Genomic DNA, 24,483 nt, shown 5'->3' with positions numbered 1-24,483 from the left:
AAACCCTAAACAAGGATGTCCTGGGTAAGGCCACTGGACAGGATGGGCTGACAGGCCTTGACCTTGGGCTGGGGGTTGGGCAGAAGATCCCAAGAAGCTAAGGAAGGAAGAGGTGGGTCTGCAAAGCAAGCAACTCATCTTGTCTCTAAACAAACCCCCAGTCATCCTGCCACTGGGTGGCTGTAGGAAAGAGCAAACCAGAGAGGAGGCAGAATGGGTTTCAGAATCAATAAGCCGCCCCAGCCCACCCCGGCTCAGTGCTGGGGCTGTGGGTGCACAACCTGGGCAGACACTCTCAACAGTGAAGGGCCCACAGCCAGAGCCGATGGCCAACACCGAGTGTGTGCTGAGCACTGAGTCACTGTCACACACTGCTCTCTTGGAATGCGGGGCCATTCATCCACTCCTCACAGTGACCTGACAGGTAATGACTCTATGTGCCCCAGTGGCACATGGGAAAACTGAGGACAAGCCACGGGCCCGAGGGCTCACGCCTGGTGAAGTGGCAGCACCAGGACTCGACCTCTCAGAACCCCTCGCTCCAGGTCATGGCAAAAGATGGGGATGGGAGGAGAAGGCCAAAGGGGGACGAATCGCAAGCCACAAATCCACAAACTAAGCTCAGAGGGGAACTGCAGATAATGATGAAAAGCTCAGAGTGACTCTAGAACCAGACCACCTGGGTCGGAAGCCCAGGCCCGTGCTCCCTGAGTAGCGGGGGACCTTGGGCAGGCTGCTTCACCTCTCTCTGCCTCGATTCCCTCATCTACAAAACAAACATAACAACAGCCCCCCACGACTTGAGCGGCTAGTGGCTTAAATAATCCATATGCGGAATGAGGACGGCAGTGCTGCAGACACAATGGACTCCAGAGAATATTTCAAAAGCCTCTAAAAGTATTGGCTACACACACAGCCAATAATCATGAATCAATAGAGAAAAATACCAAAACCAACAACGTCACAATGACCCAGGACGAACAAACCTGACGCGTACTCCAAGGAGCGGCCAAATGCTCTGAAACATCACAACACACAAGCAAGGTGCTCCAGACACCACGACCAATGTCAGCATGCACACAGAAACACACCCCGCGTCACCGACGACTGTCTGCCTCACCCAGTGTCTGCAGATACACAGGAAAGGGGAAGGGGGGGGACCCCAGTATCCCCCACGCTGCCCACACAGAACTCCTTCCGTTCCTACTATCTCCAATGAGCCCAGGGGACCATTGAGGCCAGTGGAGACTGGTCAGGAGAAGTCTGTGCAGGGGTTCACCCAAGCAAGGAAAAAAGATGTGAACGGGGGCGCTGCCAGACGTACGTGGATCCAGGCCTCCGCTGCAGACCATGGTGAAGTGGGCTGCAGAGAAGGAAGGGCCTTTCTGGGTGAAGGTGACAGGAAGCGGCCTGCCTGGAGCCTGCTCCTGCAGAGAAGGTCTACAGGGCCCTACAGCAGGGGCTGGGCTCCCAGTGCAGGCACAGGAATGACAGCAGGAGGTCCCAACCGTATGCAAGTAGCTTTAGGGGGGTGTGCGGGGGGGACTGCTCTGCTCTGCAGAGCCTTAACTTTCCCGGGGCCCACAGACCCTGCTATCAGTCCTGTATAGATAAGCCAACAGAGCCTCCATGGGCCTATCAGCAACAACCTTGTAAGTCCAAGTGCAAGTTCTCCAGCCAGGTACAGAGTCCGGCTCCCCAGGCTGCCAGCTCTGTGGCCTTGGGCAAGGTATGTCAGGTTTCGGAGCCCCTGCATTCTTGTCCATAAAGTACAGACAACAGCGGTCTCTCCACCATAAGGTGGTTGTGAGGATTATCACGTGAATACACCGTTAAGTGCTGAAAATGGAACGCAGCAAGGGCTCACTAAGTATCAGCTAGTATTGTTGCTATTGTTATCTGGGCTGCTATTACTACCACTATTAGGACTTAAACAAATTCATTATCCCACGGTGAACGGGTCTATGACAGGGTGGGGCAGTGGGTGGGTAGGTTCTGATGGTGGGAAAAGAGGCAGGCAGAGTGGGGAGGAAGGGAGCTGAGTGGGTTCGCAGGTTTAGAACAGGCCACCAGGGAAAGGGACTGGACAGAATCTGGGAAATACGGTAGGCCCTGACCCCCGGTACGTCTTACTCCTCAGCTGTGCACTGTCCATCTCGCCCCTCTCCACCACCCCCCACCTGCATTGTGAGCTCCATGGGGGCGGCCTTTGCATCTGCTGGGGTCACTGGTATAGTCCCAGTGGGGACTGGAGTCCCCGGCAGCGAGCAGGCATCGTGAATGAAAGCAAGAAAGCACAAGGAGGAACTGAGAGGGGCCCAACAGGCCTCACACCGGCCCCGTGCTTCTTCCAGATGACCCTGGTCTACCGCAACTACAGCCTTGGCTCTTGGCTGGACCATGTCTTGTTTTACCCACCCAGCAGCCATTCCCCCCGTACCGGTCGTGGCCCCCAAGTTTTCCCCTGGGAACTACCTCCTCCACTCGGAGCCCACTGACCCAGCTCCACTCCCAGGCACCAAAGTGAGCATACGACCCAGGCCAAACCAATCAGAGAGCTGCCTGTCCTGGCAGCAGTGGCCATGTGACCCAAGCTGGGCCAAGGACAGCCCTCAAAGACTCATGCTGGAATTACTGTGAAGAGAAGCTCCCTTTGAACTGTCACTGCAAGCTGGGAGAGTGTCAGCCTGAAACCGTTGAGGGCCACCTCTGCCACCCTGTGAGGCATAAACCCCCCACCCCTCAAGAATGAAGCCAACACAGAGGAAATTAGAGCCCAAAGATACAGACCAAGTCCTGCAAACACCATATGGGGCCCTGGATCCAGCTATGCCTAAAGCCCACTCACTGGAATATTTCATTTGTATGAGTCATAAAGTCTTTTGTTTGTTTGTTTAAGCCTATTTGAATTGGTGGTTTTGTCACTTGCAATGAAGACAGTCCTAATAAATGCACACTCTGAAAGGGGGAAGACAATGAAAAGTTGGACCCAAGCCTGGTGAGGTGACAGGGTCTCCCTGTCCATCTCCATCTGTACGATGAAGAGGTTGGGCCAGAAAGCAGAGGCAAATCTGTTTATTCTCACATGCCGACCCCAATCGATGAGGAGCACTGGCTGGAACACTGGTGAGAAGAATTCTGGAGCTCCCCCTGGGGAGCCCAGAGGCAGAATGCTGTGACTGATTAGCAATGTCTGCCATGGCTACAGGAGAGGGGAGTAAGTGAGTGATGAGATCGCTGCAGGTTTGTCATTCCTCATCCCGAGCCCCTTCTCGGGTGCGCTCTGCAATGTCCTCCTCTCCTTCAGCTTGCGAAAAGGGCAGGGGACCAAAGGCTTGAGGCTAGGAGAGCTCAAATTTAGCAAATGGCAACACCCCCTCCTCAAAACCATGCCCAGCTCCATCACCCCCCTGTCCTTTCATTGAGCCCAATCCCCTCTGTGTCCCAGGCCTGGGACCCCACAGACATGGAAATGCTGCTTTTGCCAGCTAAGAGCCCAAACGTTCAATTTCCTCCTAGGGGCCCCACATGGGGCTTTGATTGCTGTGCCAAGAAGAAACGGACAAGCAGCTGTGCACACACAGATGTGGCGGGTGGGGAACATGTGGCTGTGGGTTTGGGCTGCAAAGCGGGAGAAGTACGCAGGTGCCCACTGGGGACAGCTGGGGAAGAGGGGCAAGACCCCGGAGAGGGCTCCAGGATTGTCAGAGGTGACGGCTGTTGTCCACAGCTACCCAGGGGGTGACACATGCTCCACGGAGGCCATCTGCCCCAAACCACTCACTTCAAACCCAAACCACTGAGACTCAGCGAAGGGACGGAGCTAGCCACGTAGACATCACCTCCAGCGCGGACGGGAGCATGAGCTCCAGGTCTCACTTTTGCAAGGGTTTCCCCAACTTATCGTCCGCCTATTCACACAGCTCGGGATATGCAGACCATATGACCTCCCTGCTAAAAACCTACAACTCTTAGAATAAGATCCCTGTGGGATCTGCCCCCATGGCGTCCCTGCACTCCCTCCGTCACTCACTCGGCTCCGGCCACACCGGGCTGCCTGCCTTCCTCCCAGGTACATGCCTGTTCCCAGTCTGGCGCCGCTGCCCTTGCTCATCTCTCCCTCTGGAATGTCCCTCCCCAAGATCATCCCATTTCACCAGGTCCAGAGGCCTGCCCTGACCAGGGCTGCCAGATAAAACACGACGCCGAGTTGAGTTCAAACCTTCAGATGAACAACAAATCATTTCTTAGTATAAGTACGTCCCAAATAGTGCATGAGACATACTTATGCTAAAAAATTATCTGTCGTTTACCAAATGTACTCAGATGTCCTGGGTGCTCTTGTGCGCTCACTCTAGCAACCCTGTCCCTGACTTCCCAATTTCAAACACCCTCGAGCAGAGTCACTGCTTGCCACATCTGTATTTGATATTCTTCACAGCCCATGTCACCATCTGAAATGGCCTCTTCCATTTCTCCAGCCTACGAGCCTGAGGGCAGCAGGAACAAACCCGTCCTATATAGGGCAGCATCGTCAGGGCCAAGTACAGTGCCTGGCACCCAGTAGGTGTTTAATGCGTATTTCAGGAGACTTATCATCTAAGATGGTGAAAAATATAAGCCCTGGGGCCAGATTACAGTGGCTCTCTCACTGGCTGTGTAATCTTGTATTAGGACTCACCCCCTCTGGGTCTCAGTTCCCCTACTTCCAAAGTGAGAACAATCATAGTACACACTGTTGAAGGCTGTTCTGAAGTTTTAATGAATGAAAATACGTAAAGCACGTCGAACAGTGCCCAGCACAAAGAGAATGTTTGTGCCAGTTTGCGATGAACTCGGTAGTTAGTGGCTGGGTTTTAGGGGGCCCACATCTCCCTTCCTTCCTCAGCCATCCCCTCACTATTCCAAGCAACTTGGCAATCCTGCAGGAAGACAGAGGCTATTATGAAAAGCCTCAGCCTCTCTGACCAGCAGCTGAAGTGGGACCCTAAGATACCCCCATGGGTGAGGGGCTGGCCGAGCCGGGACTCGCCCCCAGGTCTGTCTGACCCAAGGCCACCCTCTTGGCACGGGCTACCCCTGTTGGTCACTCTGCAGCAGAAGGGCCCTGCCAGACCAGGAGGTCCGGGGAACCCCAGGACACAGCCGTTCAGCAAGAAGCCACACTGTCCGTGGCACTGAGGGGAGGGGGAGCCCACTAAAAACACCACGAATCTGCTGGGCCCGCACTGCTTCCCATTGCTCCTGGGGGCAGAGGCTGGGCCTGTCTGCCACCTGCCACTCCATGTCCCAGACAGGTCTGCCTGGGGGAGCTGGGGAAGAAGCCCACTTCCCCAAAGCCACAGCCTCCGACAGGGGCTGGGGCATTGTACTCACGAATTTTAAGAAAACATTCCCAAGTTCATGCTGAGACTGAGGCTCAGGATGTAAACAGTACTCCAAGGCTGCCAAGAAATCCTTATGAACTTCCAAGATGTCTTCGATATTTGAGAACAGGACCTATGGGGAAAAGGGAGGCCCAAGGATCACGTTAATCAAGGCATAGGGGGAGAGCAAAATCAAGCAAAAACAAAACAAAACAAAACAAAACAAAACATAACCCCCAGTGCGGATGAGGATATAATGATGCAACAGGCACTCTGATACACTGGAGCCAGTTTCCCCCTAGTAAAAGTAATGCTAAAACAAAATATGGCCAACGTTTATTACGCGGGATTAATGCCTAATCCTGTGCTAAGAACTTTACGCGCATTTATGGCACCTAATGCTCACTGTAACCCCATGAGGTAGAGACTACTGTCATTCCCCATTTATAGATGAAGAGCAGGGACACAAAGTATATTAACATTCTCAAGGTCACATAGTCCAGGAAGCAGCAGAACTGAAGTTCACACTCAGCATGCAGAGAATTTTATATTAAGACATTCATCACAGTTTTCATCATGGCTAGACAACCAGCATGTCCAATCATAAGGCTGATTTTTAAAACAACGAGGGTACTTCCACGCACCTATTAAATGATGTGGCAGAAGAAAATACGGTAGGGAAAGATGTCCAAAATATGCTGTGTAAACTTGCACAATATGTAATATGAGGGCCTTTTTCCCCATATGAATCTACAGTTTGAAATGCACATACAATCTGACCCAGCAATTCTACATTTTAGAATTCAGCCTGTCAATCAGTGGTCTCCAAACAGGGACAATTGTGTCCCCCAAGGGACGTCTGCCAATGTCTAGGGACATCTGTGGTCATCACAAATGGTGGGGAAGGATGCTACCAGCATCTCCTAGGTAGAGGCTAGGGATGCTATTAAACACCTTACAATACACAGACAGCCCCCACAGCAAAGAATTATCCAGCCCGAAGTGTTAATAATGCCAAGGTGAAGAGCCTGGTGGATAGACGAGGACATACGACAGCCTTATTTGCAAAAGCAAAAAAACTGGGGAAAAAGGCAAATGTCCAAAGGGAGAGTCATCAAATAGTTAAATAAACTGGACTGGTTATAATTAAATAAATTCTACATGCCGAAATACTATGCAGCCTATAAAAAGAACCTGCAGCTCTGCATATATGGATATGGAATCCAGGAATGATCCTGAATATACATTATTAAGTGAGGGGGAAAAAATCATGGTGCCAAGCAAGATTCCAGCATGGGCCCATTTGTGTTTACAAAAAAAAAGGATGGGGGCGCCTGGGTGTCTCAGTCAGTTAAGCATCTGCCTTCAGCTCAGGTCATGATCTCAGGGCCCTGGGATCGAGCCCGGTGTCAGGCTCCCTGCTCACTGGGGAGTCTGCTTCTTCCTCTCCCTCTGCCCCCCCTGAGCTCATGCTCTCCGCCCCCCACAAATAAATAAAATCTTTTAAAAAAATAAATTTAAATTTAAATTTAAATTTAAAAAAAAAAAGTCCATTCCTCTCTAGGCAGGCAAAAGCAGAGACTATCTGAATGTAGAGTCAAGCTGGTAACTGCAGGGATCTCTGGGAAAGAGAACTAGGAAGACTTTCATTTACTTACTTAAGGTCCTTTTGAACTGCATAAATTCTTTTCTCCTTCTTTTTTAAAAAAGAGGTGCATTTTTTTTATTTAATTTTGAAGAAGGTACCCACATGGTTCAAAAACTAGAACACAATACAATGGAATCCCTCCCCCGACCCATCCCACTGGGGCTCGCAGCAGGGGTAACCCAGTGTTATACAGGTTTCTGGTTCCCTCTAGGGTTTCTAACTCGTTCATTCCTTCAGCAAATACTGACTGAGCACCTGCTGTGTGCCAAGCACAGTTAGAGGCCCAGGGGGACACAGCAGGGAACAAACAAGTGCATGCCTCCACGGAGGTGACATTCTAATGGATGGGGACAGACAACAAAGAACCAAAACAGAGTGTTGGGGGGGGGGGGGTCAGAAGTACTAAAGACAAAAGTAAAATAGGAAGAGAGTCCCAGGGCCAGGTAGAGGGCCAGGGATAGTCACTCTGAGAAGGTGACATCTGAGTCAAAGACCTCAAGGAATGAAGACCAACCCCACGGACCTTTGGAATGAGTCAGCAGAGGGAGATGGCCTGAGGGTGGGCAGGGAAGGCAGAGGGGTGGAGACCATTCCTCCAAGGTTGCTCTGTGAAAGAGCCAGGAGTGTCCTCCACCTCTGCCTCCCCCTGGGGGACACTCATCAGGGAGGTGGCTGGAAGAACCACCTGCACTATCTGGTAATGTTTCTCTCTCTCACCCTTTGCAGTTCACATGGTTAAATTGGCTTATGTTAAAGACAGACAGGATAGATCTACTGCCGTACCTCCTTCAATGGACGGCTGCAAAATTTCAAAATAAGTATCTGTCTCCCAAAAGAAATGAGAGCCTGTGTCCACTGAAAGGCATATATAAGAATGGTCATAAAAGCCCAGAATTGGAAATAACTCAAATATCCGTCGACAGGAGAACGGATGGTAAATTATGGGACATTTGTACTATGGATTACAACCCAGCAATTAAAGAGACTGAATCATAGCCACACATAACAACGTGGGCAAATCTCACACACATACCAGTGAGCAAAAGGCACTAGATGTGAAAGAGCTCACTTTTATAAACAATTCACAAACAGGCAAAACTAATCAGTGGTTCATCTTTGGGGAGTGGGCATTTACGGGGAGGGGGACACAGAGGAGCCCGCAGGGGCAGGAAATGCTCCATCTTCATTGCGGTTGTGTTCATAGGCGTGTTCATATGTGAAACTGCTTCACGTTTGACACTTAGGATGCACCCTTTACTCATTAAAAAAGGAGTCCTAGCTCATTAAAAAAGGAATTTTTTAAAAACTATAATGAGTTACAATTCAAAATTCTAATAATTTTTAAATTGCAGTAAAGAAATAAATTGTGAGAAATACACATAATAAATAAACAGCAGGTCCTCAGTAAGTATTTGCTGAACGAAGAATACATGCATGCATAAAATACTTAAATCCCAGCGCTGTCAGGGACCACCAGCCAGGCAGTGAGACCTGAGCGGGTCTCTTTACATCTAAAGCCTTAGCTTTCTTACCCAAAAAACTAGACTCAGGATTATCCACTGTAAGGTTCCTGTCCAGACTAACCGAGACATGTGGGGAGAACATCCTGTTGGACCAAGTCCTTCGTGTGCTACACAAGTCAGGCATTTCTGACACCCACCCCACGCTGCCCTCCGCTCTCCCCTTGGACCGGGACCACGGAGCCCCAAGAACTAGGGCAGCTTCCCAGAGAGTGAGGTCACGCTAGAAAGCCAGGCCTGGGGAGTGCAGGGGCCTCCGCCATGCACACAGAGGGCCTATTGACGTCCTCCCGAAACTCCCCAGAGCCACAGCCAAGGCGAAGGCCGGACCCAATTACTCAACCGCTCTGCCTCGACACTCACTGCCCAGTGCAGGGGCACAGGCCAGGGCTGCCAAGAGGGCAGCTGGAGGTGCCAAGGCTCCCAGGGGCGCTTGGGAAGGGATTTTCCACTGGCTCCATGCCAGGGGGTCTGGCACAGAGAAGGCTGGAAGCCAGGATGGCCGTGGTGAGCAAGGAGACACAGCCTTGAGTTGGCTGAGTCCTCCTGACGTCCGCCAAGCACAGAGCCCCCGGGGGCTGCAGGGAGCAAGCTGTGGGAAGGCAAAGCCAGCGGTCAGCAGGGTGGGTGCGCCTCCCACTCTGCCCTCTGAGCCTCGCCCCTGGAGGAGCAAGGACAGTCTGCAAAGGGGCTAGCCAGCAGTCCACACCTTGACGTTCTCCTCGGTGAGGCCCTTCTCGACTGAGTCCGCCACATTCTGCCGGATGCGATGCAGGAATGCCTAGAGGAAGAGAAGCAAGGAGAGGTGAGCATCCAGGCCTCTGATCTCCCGGGGATGGCCCAAAAAGGAGGGCCACAAGTTCCAATGCCACCTAGGATGGACACAGGAGACACCATGGTCCAGGGACGTGGGCAGGGAATAAGGAAAAACCTACCTAGCTTCTGCATTAAACACACTGGAATACCCCTCCCCCCCATCCGGGCAGCAAATGTTTACTGAGCAAGTCTTACCCCCCAGGCCCTGTGCAGGAACACGGCAAAGCCTTCTTACCCTCAGGGAGACACACTCCCATCTGCTTCCTCACCCACAGGTCTCTCTCAGGCCATAATTCATTTCCCTTCTTTCCCCCGCCCTTTTCCAAAAATTTAACTTCTAAATAATAACACATTCAAATGGTTCAAAAGTCAAAAATATAAAGAGTCAAAAATACGAAAAGCCTCTCTCCTACACCCCGGGCCCCAGGGTATCTAGCCCCTCCCCACCTCCCAGGGGAACCACAGCTCCTAGTGTCTTGGGTAACCTTCCAGAGAATCTTCATGCAAAACTAACAAACGGGGATCTATATACTTATACACATACGCACACACGCACACGTATTCTTATTTTTCCCCTTTTTTACACACCAGAAAAATAGCAGCATACCCAGGACATGCGGCACCTGCTTTTCCCACTTAATCCTAGTTTAGAGATCATTCCTTTCCTTCACAGGGAGCATCTTCATTCTTTTTCACAGCTGCCCAGGACCCTGCTGCATGGACGGACCCCAGCTGTCCTGCCACTTTTCTCAGGGGCTCAGAACAGAGACGTCATCTCTGTCCTCTGCAATGTGACAGACAACGATGAAGGGACGGGGGTGCTGGGGACCGCGGGGAGCTGGCAAACACGTCCCACCCAAGGGGGATGGCTGCTTCTCCCCTCCAAGTGCGGTCAGGTGGGAAGCCGGCGGGCCCAGTACCACCAGATGTTCTGGGATTTTTTTCAATAGAAGCCAGAGATTAAGATTTTTTTTTTTTTAAGCAAAGTCTCCCAGTTTTTAAATATTGGCAAAATATTGGTGGTTTTTGTGAGGAACTGGATTTTAGGGGTCGAGCATGACAGCAGGGGCACCAGAATGGAGGGGTGCAGCTGCGCTGAGAAATGACAAATGATGGTGGCCTGGCCCCCGTGTGGGTGGGACGGAGCAGGCATCAGAAAATCTACTGACAAGAACGTGGCGGGGAGGCGGGGGGGAGACGCACCCGAGGGAGACTGAGGCCTGTCCCACACAGCAAACTCTGACTGGTCTGCCCCCACTTGAGGACCTGGACCCATGCTGACCTGGCATCAGCTCTAGGACATCCCCTGTGAAAATGACTTCACGGGCCTGTCACGGCCACAGGGCCACGAGGAGCTGCGGTGGCCCATCGGCTGCCCTCCCTGCCACAGCTGATTACAGCGATGGGGATCTGCACGCTGTCCCCGCCACAAAGCCCGGCTGCTGGTTAATTAAGAGTGTGTCTCCCGTGCCCATGCTTGTCTGGGGAGATCTCCGAGTGGCGGGGAGACAGAGGGGACAGCCCAGGATGGAGGAAAGCAGGGGCAGGCAGGCCAAGAGGAGGCTGGCCTTCCACAGATGGCTGTCAGATCCTTTTCCATCACCCAAGCGATGTCGGTGGCTGTCGCGGGGCGCCGGCCACCGCAGACTCTGCCCTCCTAGGAGGCGGTGCGCTGGTGCCTCATGCAGTGGGTCATGGGGAGGAAAGCCGAGGACACACAGCCAGGCACAGCCATCCCCACCAGTCCCCTCGGCCCATGTTTAAGTTCCCAGCCTGGACTTCTCCCCTGAAGACTCCACATATTCCACCTGGATGCCGAGGGGCATCCAAAACCTAGTTCCTGATCCCCCCTCCCAACCCACACCACCCGGCACCGCTGGCTGCCGGCGGCTCCAGCCAAAACCCCCCAGTTGTCCCAGTCACCCTCCACGCCCCTCTTTCTCTGGCACCCCACTTCTATCCATCAGCAAATTCTATCAGCTTCACCTTCAACAGGTATTAAAAATCCAACCTTGGGGGCGCCTGGGTGGCTCAGTGAGTTGGGCATCCGACTCCTGGTTTCCGCTCAGGTCATGATCTCATGGGTCATGGGATCGAGCCCCGTGTCAGGCTCCACGCTGGGCGGGGAATCTGCCTGAAGATTCTCACTCTCCCTCTGCCCTTCCCCCTGCTTGAGCATGCACCCTCTCTGTCTCTCTGTCTCTCTCAAATAAATAAATATATCTTTAAAAAAAAAAAAATCCAACCTCTTCTCTCCACCTCCATGGCCACCCTTGCCCCAGTCCAAGGCACCATCTTCTCCCGCCTAGACTAATGCAATCACCTCCCCCTGTTCCCCCTCATTGCCCCCAAAGTCCTTTCTCCACACACAACCAGAGGAATCCTATTAAATATGTAAATCAGATCCTGTCAATCCACAGCTTAAAATTCTCCATGGCTTCCAACTATGCTTAAAAACAAAAACGAAACAAAACAACAACAACAACAACAAAGAATCCTTCCGCAGCCCATAAAGCCCCCCATGATCTTGTCCTAGTTAATCTCTCACCACACCTTCCAGCACTACATCACTCCACACCTCAACAATCTTCAGCCCCACCATCATTCTATTTCTTCCATCTGCCAGGAGACATTCCTGCCTCAGGACCTCCGCACATGCTGCTCTTACTAGCAGGTATTCTCCCCAGCTCCGCCATCCTTCTCATCCTTCAGGCCTTAGTTCAAATGTCACCTCCTCCAGGAAGCCCTCCTTGTCTTCATACACTCCCCACCTTCCCATCTTGCATTAAAAGTCCATTTGACAGATAAAAAGAGTGAGGTTAGGGGCGCCTGGGTGGCTCAGTCGTTAAGCGTCTGCCTTCGGCTCAGGTCATGATCCCAGGGTCCTGGGGTCGAGCCCTGCATCGGGCTACCTGCTCCACGGGAAGCCTGCTTCTCCCTCTCCCACTCCCCCTGCTTGTGTTCCCTCTCTTGCTGTGTGTGTCTCTCTCTGTCAAATAAATAAATCTTTAAAAAAAAAAGAGAGAAAAGAAAAGAGTGAGGTTAGGCAATCTACATCAGCCAAGATAAGAAGGGAGCATGGTTGGAATGAAACCTTTACCCCAATCCAACAATAAAGGCCAGGTCTGGAAAAACTGACAGTTTGTGTTTAAACCAGAGATTCTCCTCTTTCCTGCTGTGTAACCTCAGGAAAATGCATTAGCCTCTCTGAGTCTCAGTTTACGATTCCCAAATAGGGGGATCATAGCAATACCGCCCTACCTTTCAGAATGTAATAGGATAAAGTGAATGGAAGCTCCGTGCGGGCAGGGGCTTGCCTCTCTTCCCAGCTATACCCCCAGGGCCTACAGGAGTGCCTGGCACACAGCAGGGGCCTGCTGGAAGCCTGCTGACCTTTCCTTTTAAAGGGCCACGGGGCCAGGGGACAGGAGCTCCTGGAGGATGCCTCAGCTGGGCAGTGGCACTGCCGGGAAGGCCGGCCTCCAGCCTCCTGATCAGGAGGGAGACAAAGGCCCGCTAGCCCAGCACCGCTGGGGACAGCAGGAAGCTGGGAGTGCTGGCCTAGATCGGGGCTTCCTGTCCTGGTTTCCTCGAGCAAGCAAAGCCACCGCTATTGTCCTGGGACAATGACAGGCTCGGGCCACCCACAGAGGAGCCACAAACAGGCCGGCATGATGGGCACAATGGGCAGCTCGTGACCCGGAAAGAATGGGTAGGCAGGGGCTCTGGGCCCAGCCCTTGCGCGGCCCAAGGCACGACCGGCTTTTCCAGGCGGTGCCAATACCCTCCGTGCAGGCAGCGTGGTTAGAACGACCCTCGGGGGCGACTCCGGGTCCAAGCCTTGACAGCTCTGGAACGCTCGGCCAAAAGCAGCTCTGTCTTGGGAACCTCCCTTAGAGATGAGGCCATTCTCAGGATTCCCAGGGCTGCCTGAGACTCTGCTTTGGCCCCGCAAACTCTGTCGGTCGGTGCTGCTGGCCCCCACACCTGCCCAAGTCCCCCCTCTGCTTTTGGTGACGATGATGATGGAATACGTAAAGGATTTAGAAAAGGATAGAGAAAAACCCAACCAACACCCACAAACTCAGCGTTGGCAAATCTTAGCATTATCCCAAATTTGCTTTAAACCATTCTCTAAAAGAAATTCATCAAATCTGGGGGAGGTGCAGACTGGGAAGGGGCACGAGGGAGCCCTGGGAGGTGCTGGGAATGTTCTATTACTTGATCTGAGCAGTGGTTACACAGGCCAATGCATATGCAAAGCCTCCTCGGGGTGTACTTTATCCGTGTACCGTGTGAATATCAAACCTCAGTGAAGAACAAGAAGAAATGAATCACCACAGAAAGAGGTGACCCACCTAAGCACCTGCCCTCCCGCAAGGCACCCCCGCCCCCGTCCTGGATATGGTGCCCACTTACCATGCACATGTGAACGGACAAGCAATAAAGAACACTGTTCTGCGTGTTTACTTCCACATTCATCCACATTGTTACGCATGCCTGGCAGCACCTGTCACCCGGACCCCACCCACGTCCCTCAGTCCTTACCCCTGGGGTGCACGCCAGCACCCCTTCCAGCTGCCGGCCCCCCCTTCTCGGAGCCTGAGGGCCCCCTCCCAGGGCAGGGCAGGCCAGGCAGACAGATGAGAAGCCTGAGGCGCATGACCCATGCCACTTCCCCAGTGGCCCACAGTGGCAACCTGCTTGACGACACACCTTGCGTGGCCACCTTCCGTCCCCTACCTCAGTCCCTCACTTGGCTATTGGTGGTCCCTCGGTGCTTCCTCCCAAAGAAACTCCTCCCCCCTGAATCAGTCTCTGGATCTGCTTCTGGGCACCCCACCCACACTAAGATCTCAAGTTGTTCACTTTGTTGCTGAATACTTAAAAAGTATAGCACCCACGATCATGAGGCAGAAGTTTAGGTTGTTTCAAATGTCCTTCCGATTAACAATGCTACAATGAGTAGCAGGTCCGTGGGGCCCAGGTGCTCCAGATCCTCCAAATGTACACCTAGATCTCCTGAGGTACAAGCACGCAAGTCCCTCCAGATGTATACCAGGTGTGGAATGGTTGGCCAGATGTTAGAGACATGTTCAACTTGACTAGTTAACGCCAAACAGCTCTGACATGATCGCACCCACATACACTCCAACCAGCAGCGGATGAGAGTCCCCACGACTCCACACCTGGGACAAGATCCACGTGCTCTCATTCTTTCATGTAACAAACATGTGCTGAGACTCACACAGTCCCATCATTAGTTCATTTTGAACCCCACAATCAGCTTTCGGGGTAGGTATTTTGGTCCCATTCTACAAATAAGAAAAACTGAGGCCCAGAGGGTGAGTAACCTAGAGGAAGTCATCTAGCCAGAAGTCAACAGAGCCAAACCTGAGCCCAGGACTGTGTGACTCCCGCTTGCTGCTCAGACGGGACCACAGAGGCTGCTCATTGGGCCCAAGTGTCTCCAGGGCTCCCAGACACAACATGATTGATTAGTGATTTCCACCACAGCTATGGCAATGGCGGGGCTAGCAGGGCTGTGTGTTTGCCATCTCCAGAGAGCTCCTGCTGCACGGAGGAAACCGGGGAGCACGAGAGGCACTCATCTGAGGTCAAGCAAAAGGTTAGTGATAAAACACAGATCAGAACCAGGTATCCTGGGGCTCCTGGGTGGCTCAATAGTTAAGCGTCTGCCTTCGGCTCAGGTCATGATCCCAGGGTCCTGGGATCAAGCCCCACATCGGGCTCCCTGCTCCGCGGGAGGCCTGCTTCTCCCTCTCCCTCTGCCCCTGCTTGTGTTCCCTCTCTCACTGTGTCTCTCTCTGTCAAATAAATAAATAAAATCTTAAAAAAAAAAAAAAAAAAGAACCAGGTGTCCTAATGGCAGGCTCACACCTGCCCCACCTTGCCTTGGAGTAGTGGTTCCCAACTCAGAGGTAATTGTGCCTTCCGGAAGAGAGGACAATGTCTGCAGGTTCCTGGGGTTGTCACCACAGGGAGGGGAGTGCTACTGCGTAGAGATCACGGATGCTGCTAACCATCCCGCAAGGCCCGGGACGGGCCCCACAGAGATGTATCTGGCCCCAAATATCAGTAGCGCCAAGGGAGAGTAACCTATGCCTTAGAAGAGGCGCTTACTAAAACCCAGAAAGATAAGACGCTGCAGGATGAGGGCTCCTCCCACCCCTCGCTCAGCTACAGGAGCTGGTCTCCTTTTGTCCCGGGAACACAGCGAGCCTGTCCCCGCCCAGACCTCTGTGGTGGTTTCTCTGGGCCTAGGGAGCTTTCTTCCCAGACATTCAACTAGCACGGGAGACCCCCCCTCAGGGAGGTCTCCTCTTAGACCCAGAGAAAGGAGGGTCTTGCCACATTCCCCACTGCCATCCGAACCCTGTCACCCTTCCCAGAATCGATCACTGTCGGCAGTGGCCTCATCGACGGAGTTATGTGTGTACCTCACTGTCTGGGAGCATCGCCCCCGCAGAGTGGGAGCGGTCTCAGGGCAGAAGGCGGTTTCATTCACTGCCGGCTCCTTAGCCCACAGCAGGTGCTCAGCAAAGGTGTGGAGGAGAGGTGGGACGGGGAGAGAAACTGAGGAAGGGGGGCCCAGAAGAGGCTCTAGAAGTAACCGGTACAGAATTGGGAGTACTGGAATAATAACAGTAATAATAATAATAGTAATAATAAAACATTTACTACTGTTTGTTATTACCATCCCTTACATCTTGGGGCCCTATTATGCGCCAGGTGCTGCGCTAAGGGTTTTAATCCTCAGGTAATCATAGCAGGAAGGTCCTATTATGGCTGTGCCCATTTTACAGAGGATGGAACTGAGGCCCAGCGCAGTGAAGAGCTTACCCAAAGCCACCCAGCTAGCGAGTGGCAGAGCTGGGCCTCGAACCCAGGCAGTTTGGTCTGATGATGAGTCCTCAGCCTACCCCTCCACACACACACACATCCTCAGTGAGTAACTGCAGACAACAAACCACGTGAGCATAAAACAGGTAGCAGCTGTCCTTCGGAGTGTCTCTGGGGAGCTGCCATCTGTCTGGAACCTGCAGCCACAGCCTGGGGAGGACAAATCTCTCCCTGGAGAGAAAAAGGATAGAAAGAGGCCTCGAAGTCGCTCTCTGAGACTGAGGCCAGCAACCTGATCACTGAGGGGGGGTGGGCGGGCTCAGCTGCCCCCAAGGACATCCCTGCCGTGGCTAGGGTGACCTCACCAGACATATGGTGAAACCGGAGAGGGCCAGGGGACCGGTCAGGAGTGAGGGGAGCTGGGGGGCAGGGAAGCCCCAGACTACAGCAAGGACAGAGAAAGGGGGGCCCATCCCCCCACATGGTCTGGGTGGCCGGGTGTCCAGGGAAGCAGCGTGTCACAGAAGAGCAGGGCCCTTGAGTCCAAGCAGTAACAATAAAATAGTAATATCAGCAGCAGAGTGGGGGTTGCATGGCCTGCTCCCAGCACAGGCCAGAGTTTGGGGAGACCCCTCAAAGGTCCACTGACTCCTTCGAATGCCCAAGTCCTATGCTCTATCCGTGCAAGTTCTGGGCATTTATGCCACGGTGAAAAATAAATCTCACACATGACATCGAGATATAACTTCAGCATCTGATTTATAATTCTATCACTTGGGGTTTAGTTAAATAAATTGTCCATCTCCACAAAGGATGATCATGCTAGAAATGGTTTTTCAGAAGTCCATTTCACGGTATGGACAAAGGCTACTGATGGATCCCTAATGGTGGGGGGGCGGGGGACAAGTTACAGAATACATAAAATATAATCTCATTTTTGGTTAAATAAATCATCTCTACATAGGCACAGAAAAAGAAGTGTGGAAGGAAAGAACCTAAACTGTGTGAGAATATGGCTGAGATTACTAGCTGTCCCCCAATATCTGGTCTCACCTTTTCCTTTAGAAATAGAATCTAAGATTTTAGAATAAAGACTATTTCCCGGCTTCCTTTACAGCTAGGTATGGCCGTGTGACTAAGTTTGGGCTAGGGGCTGTAAGTACACGTACCATGTACGACATCTTGGAGGTATCCCCGGGGATGGGAAGAACAGGTGGGGATTCTTTTCAGCTATACCTCCTTCCTACTGATTGGATAACCAATGTGATGCCTGGAGGTCAAGCAGCCACCTTGTACCATGAAGTGGAAACCATACTGAAGAAGATGGAGCGGCAACAGAGAAGCTTACGTTCCTCAGTGTATCTGCCCCGGGCTGCCTATAATAATTCAGTAAGAAAGAAAACTTCCGTCTCATTGAAGGCACTCTTACTTGGGTTTTATCGCTAGCCGTGGAACCTAATTCTGAGAGTGGAATTACAAGTCATTCTAATTTTCTTCTTTCTTCGTTTCTGTTTTTTCCCATGTTTCCAAAATGAGCATGCCACTTTCAAATCACAAGTCATTCTCTAGCATAAATGTATGTTTTTTCCTTTTTTTTTTTTTTTGGACAGGAGAGGTTGCTAAACAAACCAGGCCCTCCTGCCCACCCAAGTTATCACTTCTTCAGCATCAAGGAGGCTAGTCGGCATTCTCCTCCTGAACGGTGTGTGTTGCCGTGTGGACGGGGCAGTGCCCGCCGGCAGAGAGCAGGAACCAGGCAAATATGAGATGAGAAGGCTTTCCTTCTGCCCTGAGCCTCTGAGCTGCCCACCCCTCCTCCTCTGTGTTGACTCTGGAAGCCACAAGGCCCCCCAGGAAGGTGCCCATCTCGGCCAGCCCCCGACGAGCTGGCCTGGCACTTCCACAGCCCACGAGAGAGAGAGACCTTCCCTCATCCACAGCCCCTGCCACCACCCAGGCTGAGAGCAAAACCTCCTGCACTCCATTCTCGCCCCTTTTTGTGGGGCCCATGCCAGGAGCAGAAAGCCACTGCCCAGAACAACTTTCCCAAAATACCCAAATTGCAGATTTGAGACGTCACAGTCAGTTACATATTCAGTCACAGATATACCAGATAGGACTGAGAGAAAATAACATTCCTTCCACAACTTCACACTTTTACCTTCACGTCACAGCTCATACAGAACATTATAAATTCTGCATATGTATATAAAATTTGTGTCATTATATAAAACAGCACAAATAATGTTACATCATACTGTATCTTTAACAGACAAACATCTTCTTATAAGTACTAAAAATAAGCTACAGTTGAGGCCTCCATACTGTTCCATGAACATACCAAGCACCATCCCACCTCAGGGCCTTTGCACTTGCTGTTCCCTTTGTCTAGAAGACTGTCTCCAGATATCTGCAGGGCCCCTTCCTCACTCAATTCATTCCCATCTAGAATCAAATGTCACTTCTGAGAGGCCTTCTCCCACCACCCCACTTACAGCAGAAGCCCATCCTTCCCCTCTATTCGCTCTATCTTAGCCATCTTTTTCTGCCCTACAGCACTCACCTCCACCTACACGTATCTATTTCCTTGCTTGTCACTCTTTTACTGCCTGCCACATCTACACCAGGAAAGAAGTGGCTTGTTCACACAGCATTCACCCCTAAGCCTAGACTGTTGCCTGGCACGGAGGAGTAAGTGGGTTCGCAAGTACCCGATGACCAGCTTGTCTGTCCTTGAGAACAATCCGACAAGGTGTGCTGTGAGTATCCCCATTTTAGGGAAAAGGAAACCAGGGCATAAATCAGCACATGGGGGCTCTAGAGTCAGCTGGCCAGGCTCTGTGCCTGGGTAACAGGGCCTCACCTTGCAAGGTGCTCACATAAGGATTAAATGCAACTCTGTGTCTCCCTCCACCCCCATGCTAAGAGCCCCCAGGATCCAGCTCAGCACCAGGCTCACAAGAGGTGCCCAGTAAGTGCTCAATAAATGACCATGGAAGGGGCAGGCATTTTTAAAATTCCGTATTAATCAAAAGTAGGCCCCTTCCCCATGGCCTCTAGGCACTGATTCTCGGACTGTCAGAAACACTGGAGACCTTGGGGCGCCTGGGTGGCTCCGTGGGTTAAGCATCTGCTTTCGGCTCAGGTCATGATGCTGGGGTCCTGGGATCGAGCCCCGCATCAGGCTCCCCGCTCAGCGGGGAGTCTGCTGCTCCCTCCCCCTCTGCCCTTCCCCCTGCTCATGTTCACACTCTCTCTCATGCTGTCTCCCTCTCTCAAATAAATAAATAAAATCTTTAAAAAACAAAACACTGGAGACCTTTAAAAAATCCGAGTATTGGCTCCAAATACAAAAAGAAAACTGTGTCGTCAAATGAATAAACCTTGATTTAAGTGTCTACCAAGCACAACCTCCATCACCATGTCAAGCACCAAGCAGCTCCACCTGGAGCTGGCATACAGCCGGCACAGAGGGCATGGATTGTGGGCATACTTTAGCAGGCTGGCCATGATGGGAGTCTCATGAGGCTGGGCCCCCAGAAGCAGACGCCGGCCGGGACAAGGATTTGAACGCAAGTAGTCAATCTGGGAGGTGCTCCAGCAAACACAGGCAGGGGTGGGGAGAAGTGGGCCTGGACAGGGAGGGCAGCCAGTACAGGGCATAAGAGCAAGCAAGGGGCCAGGGTGGGCGAAGGGGGCTCCAGCCCTCTGAGGCCCTCTGAGAGCCAGGGAGCGACCCCAGGGCAGGGAGGCAGCAAGGGAGCTGGGGCATTTATATACCGGTCCTGCCTGGAGGGCAGCGGGGAGGGCACGGTCATTCCCTGGCACTTCCGGTGGGCCCTGCAGCTCTGCTGGCCAGACGAAGCCACCAGGCACAGGACTGTAGGGCTGAGTGGCGAGTCTGGCTGGGGGGCCACCATGGAGCCTCCAAAAGAAAGAGGGTCGAGGGCCTTGCTGAGGAGGGGAGGAAACACCTGGAACGGCCCTGTCCGCAGGAGGGAAGCCTTTGAAGAAGGAAGGCATGCTGGCTGGTTAACAGAGGCCCCTCCAGGCCGGACTGACATTCCCCAGTCCGCACCAGGACGGCCTCCCTGGTTGCTAAAACACTGAACTATGTCGGTGATCGGCAACATCTCGAAGGGGGTCGGGGGCTGAAGTCCGAGGAGGTGGCTGAGGAATGCTTAGGATAGTTGTTTTTTCCATAAAAACAGTTCTGTGATTGCCTGCCTGCTTCCAAGTCTCCTGGAGTGAGAAAGAGGGAAGGCTTTATAAACTGCAGTGTGCCGTCACAACCTCGTCACCAACGGGACACCTCGCCGTCCCGCCCCATCGACTGCCAACCACACGGCCTCAGTGAGTCACCCTCCTTCTCTGACTCTACGTCCTTGTTTGAAAAAAGAGGCAGTTGAGGTTTAAGCAAGATGATGCAGGTAAAAACTCTTGTCAACTACAAAGGCCTCCGGGAAGAACCCGGAAGAAGCGGCCAGGGTTCTGGGCCGGGGGAGCGGGGCTGGGCCACGAAAGGAAGCAGGACCCTGGGGATGATTATGTTCTCGGGGGAGAAAGCCACCACCAAGTCTTCTCCAGGCCAACCCGCGTTACCCGGGCCTATGTGCGCCGGGCACGGAACTGGGCCCTGCAGACACACAGGACGTGACCCTGCCCCGGGCGCGTTCCCTCGTTCCTGCAGCCACCCATTTACTCAACACTTACTACACACCTACTATATACCGGGCAGGTCCTGTGCTAGGAGCCAATGACGTATCAGTGACTGAGTAAATCTGCCCTCGTGGAGCAGTGGCAAGACCAATCACACACGGATTTTAAAATGTGAAAGCAGTGACGGATGAGTGCTAGGAGCAACAATAAAGCCCGATCAGGAAACACAGAGGGATGGGGTGGGGGAGCTATTTCACAGACACGGTCCGGGAAAGTCTCTCCGATGAGATGGCATTTGAGGAGACAGATACTCGGGGACTGAGGTGCAGTAGCAGCTTTGCAGATATCTGATGGAAAGGCATTCGAGGTAGAGGGAACTGTCAGTGCAAAGGCCCTGAGGCACATTCAGTCCTTCCAAGACCATCCTAACTAAAATATCTGTCCCTGCTCCTGTCCTGTGTTCTCCATAGCACCTGTCACTGTGAATATTACGCATGTCCGTTTATCAGCCTATTGTTCATCTAGTGCACCAGACTGTCAGTTCCAGGAAGGCAATGATGTTTGTCTGTCCGGGGACCACTGTACCCCAGAGCCCAGGATTGGGCCTGCCACGTGGTAGACCATACGTGTTTAGTTGATGAATCATCAATCACCTAGAAAAGACTCGCCCTACGCCCAACCTAGTTCCTAGGCCCTGAAAAAAGGTGTCCAGTTCTCACCCAGCCCCACTTCATCCCTGACCATGGAGGAAGTTGAAGATGAAGCAAAAACCAAGTTGCTACAACCTGTTGTGAACAGGCTGATGCAATAATAGGGGGAGGGGGGGGTCAACAGAGGGGAAGCCAACACTTTTCCCCACACAGGACCCCCCCACCCCCACCCCGGGGCTGGGGCCTGACCTGTGATCTTCCCTGAACTCACCAACAACCTGCCATTCTTTCAACAAGGACTCAGGCCGAGCCCCCTGCATGCTATCAAGCTAAGACTCACTCTCAAACGGGTGACCCATAGGCATGTTTCGTCTGACCAGCAGTGGGCTTTGAGAAAATTCAGGCCTAGGTCTGAATACCAGATTTCCCATTAAAATCCCAGTTCCTAGCTTCTTCTGGAAAAGCTGACCACAGGTCTCAAATGCCCACAGGACCCCAGCATGACGGCTCCCATCTTTATCCAGCGCCGGCGCTACTGTTTCCCACTACCCAACCTGCTGCTTATACTCATCTTCCTACTTGGCCCCAGGAGCATTTGCGTGTGAGATCTCATTCCTAGATGCAGGCCTGGCAACAGAGAGCCCACTGTCCCCACACCCTCACCCAGGGCAGACATCACTAATGGAACACAGATCTCATTCCTGCTAAGTCTTTTCTACACTGTTGGGAATTTCTCTCCCCTTGTTCTTGTCCCCTAGACCTGCAACATGGTCTGAGATCCTTCCTATCCTGACCCCAACTTCTCCCCCTCCTTTGGGCCCCTCAGTGTTTTTTCCTGAAGAATGGGCCCATTGGAGTGGGATTATGGCAGGGCTTCTCAACCTTAGCACTGCTGATATTTGAACAGATAATTCATTGTTGTGGGGGTGTCCTGTGTACAGTAGGATGTTTGGCAGCATCCCTGGCCTCTGCCTGCAAAATAACGTAACAAAGGCCGCTCTCGGTTGTGACGACAAGAAATGCGCCCAAACATTGCCCAATTTCCCCTAGGGGACAAAATGTCTCCCAGTTGAGAACCACTGCATTACATCAGAGTGAAGAAAACGTTCCTAGAGCCAGTATGTGGGTGCGATCCTGGCTCTGTCATTTACTGGCCACGTGACCCTGGGCAGCCTCTCTGTTGTCTCAGTTTCTCTCCCTGTGAAATGGGGATACAAGCACAGTAACTGAATGCTGACGGGTATGGAGTTTCTTTTTGGGGGCTGCTGAAGATATCCTTAAATTAGATGGTGGTGATGGTTGCACACCTCTGTGAATATACTAAAAACCACTGTATTGCACACTTCAGGTGGGTAAATCATACGGTACATGAATGATACCCCACTAAGCTGTTACACACACACACACAGTGCCCACCTTGAGCTGAGATGAAGTGCGCTAGAAAACACAAACCGGGCGTCAGCCCTTATTGTCAGCAGCAGCCTATGCTGATCAGGGGCCTGTATTGGGGGGGGGGGGCAGCTGCGAGGAAAAGCCTCAAGTGACCAGGACGGTGGCGGCTGGGAACAGGCTCCGCTTTGGGTGGTATTTCCCGCCGGAATGTCCCAGACAAAGCAAACCAAGTCACTCAGGGGCCCCAGGATGCAGGGCGGGGCGGCGGGACGTCCTGGGGTCCCTGTGCCTGTCTGTGGCAGGACAATGGGTGGAATGTGGTCTCCCCTCCAAGGGGCTGACACTTGACATCTGAAGACAATGACTTTCAAGAGGTTTTGTTTTTTCCTCAGAGCAGCCTTTTTTTTTTTCCTTCTCCCCAAACAATTGTTCCTGGGGCTGGTGAGGGAGTCCACCCCCCCCACCCCCACCACCCCGGCTTGTGAAGGATTGTGTTTGCAGAGTCAGGAAACAATGCACAAAAGTGAGAGAATGTAAAAATAGCGGTACTCAGGGCACGGCCCGGGGACGGGGGCTCTGCAAGGAGGTTTCCTCCAGTTGGTTTTTCCCAGCGCCTACTCAGACCCCAGGGAAGGAATTCGGGCTCGGGAAGAGGCGGTGGACAGCAGAGTCCGCCTCGATGGCACAGACATTTGCGACTCAGATGCAGTTGGGGTGTCTTAAATTTAGGGTGTGCCGGCTACATCCCTACTGCTTCTCGCACATCGCCTCATCCCAGACCACCTCACCCCAGTTTACAGAAAAGGAGATCGAGGTTCTCAGTGGATGAAGTGCCAGCCCCACCACATATAGCCAGGTGGAGAGAGCTGGGATCTGACCTCTGGGCCATCAGAGTCCAGACACTGGCCTGCTGCATCCACTCTGACCTAGTCTTGTGCTCTCAGCTTCCGGGGCTACTCACCCACATCCCACTCATGCTGGGGCCACTTCATTGAAGCTGTCCCCATCCTCATCCTGCTCCACAAGGGCAGCCACCCTTGTCCGCACGGTCCAGCACAGTCTCTGGCCTTCCGGGCCCGGGACCGGAAGGCAGAGAGACCTTGCATAGGGAGCCTGCAGATGCCATAGAACAGAGAGGCCCTACCTGCCCTTGACCACTGTGGTCAACTGAACAAGGCCCCCCCAGAGATGTCTGCGTCCTAATCCCCGAACCTGTGAATATGTGGCCTTACATGGTAAAAGGGACCTTGCAGAGGCAATTAAGCTAATGAACTTGAGATGGGAAGGTTAACCTGGAATATCCAGATGGGCCCAACGTAATCACAGGGGCCCTGGAAAATGAAAGAGAGAGGCAGGAGAGACGGCATCAGCGTGGTGCAGCCTGACGCTGGCCTTGAGGATGGAAGGGGCCAGAAGCTAAGGAACACAGGCCGAGTCTAGAAACCGGAAATGCAAGTAAGTGGATTCTTCCCTAGAGCCTCAGGGGCAACACAGCCCTGACAACAACTTGATGTTGGCCTGGTAAGTCCCATTTCAGCCTTCTGACCTCCAGAAGTCTAAGATAATAA

General features: G+C 52.6%; 1 protein-coding gene across 1 annotated transcript in view; it reads right to left on the bottom strand.

Moving 5' to 3' along the window:
• Nucleotides 1-24,483, bottom strand: part of PREX1 (phosphatidylinositol-3,4,5-trisphosphate dependent Rac exchange factor 1) — a 175,804-nt gene that overhangs the window by 93,438 nt on the left and 57,883 nt on the right. Inside the window, exons 2-3 of the mRNA XM_032387778.1 lie at nt 9,244-9,315; nt 5,377-5,499 (exon numbers count right to left, since the gene is read on the bottom strand). Of these exons, the coding sequence (XP_032243669.1) occupies nt 5,377-5,499; nt 9,244-9,315 (195 nt within the window). The remainder of the gene's footprint in view (nt 1-5,376; nt 5,500-9,243; nt 9,316-24,483) is intronic.

The sequence above is a fragment of the Phoca vitulina genome, unplaced genomic scaffold (genome assembly GCF_004348235.1).
Source record: "Phoca vitulina isolate PV1807 unplaced genomic scaffold, GSC_HSeal_1.0 scaffold50, whole genome shotgun sequence".
Classification (NCBI taxonomy): domain Eukaryota; kingdom Metazoa; phylum Chordata; class Mammalia; order Carnivora; family Phocidae; genus Phoca; species Phoca vitulina.
The sequence above is the reverse complement of the archived record's forward strand: the minus strand, read 5'-3'. Positions and strand labels throughout refer to the sequence as shown.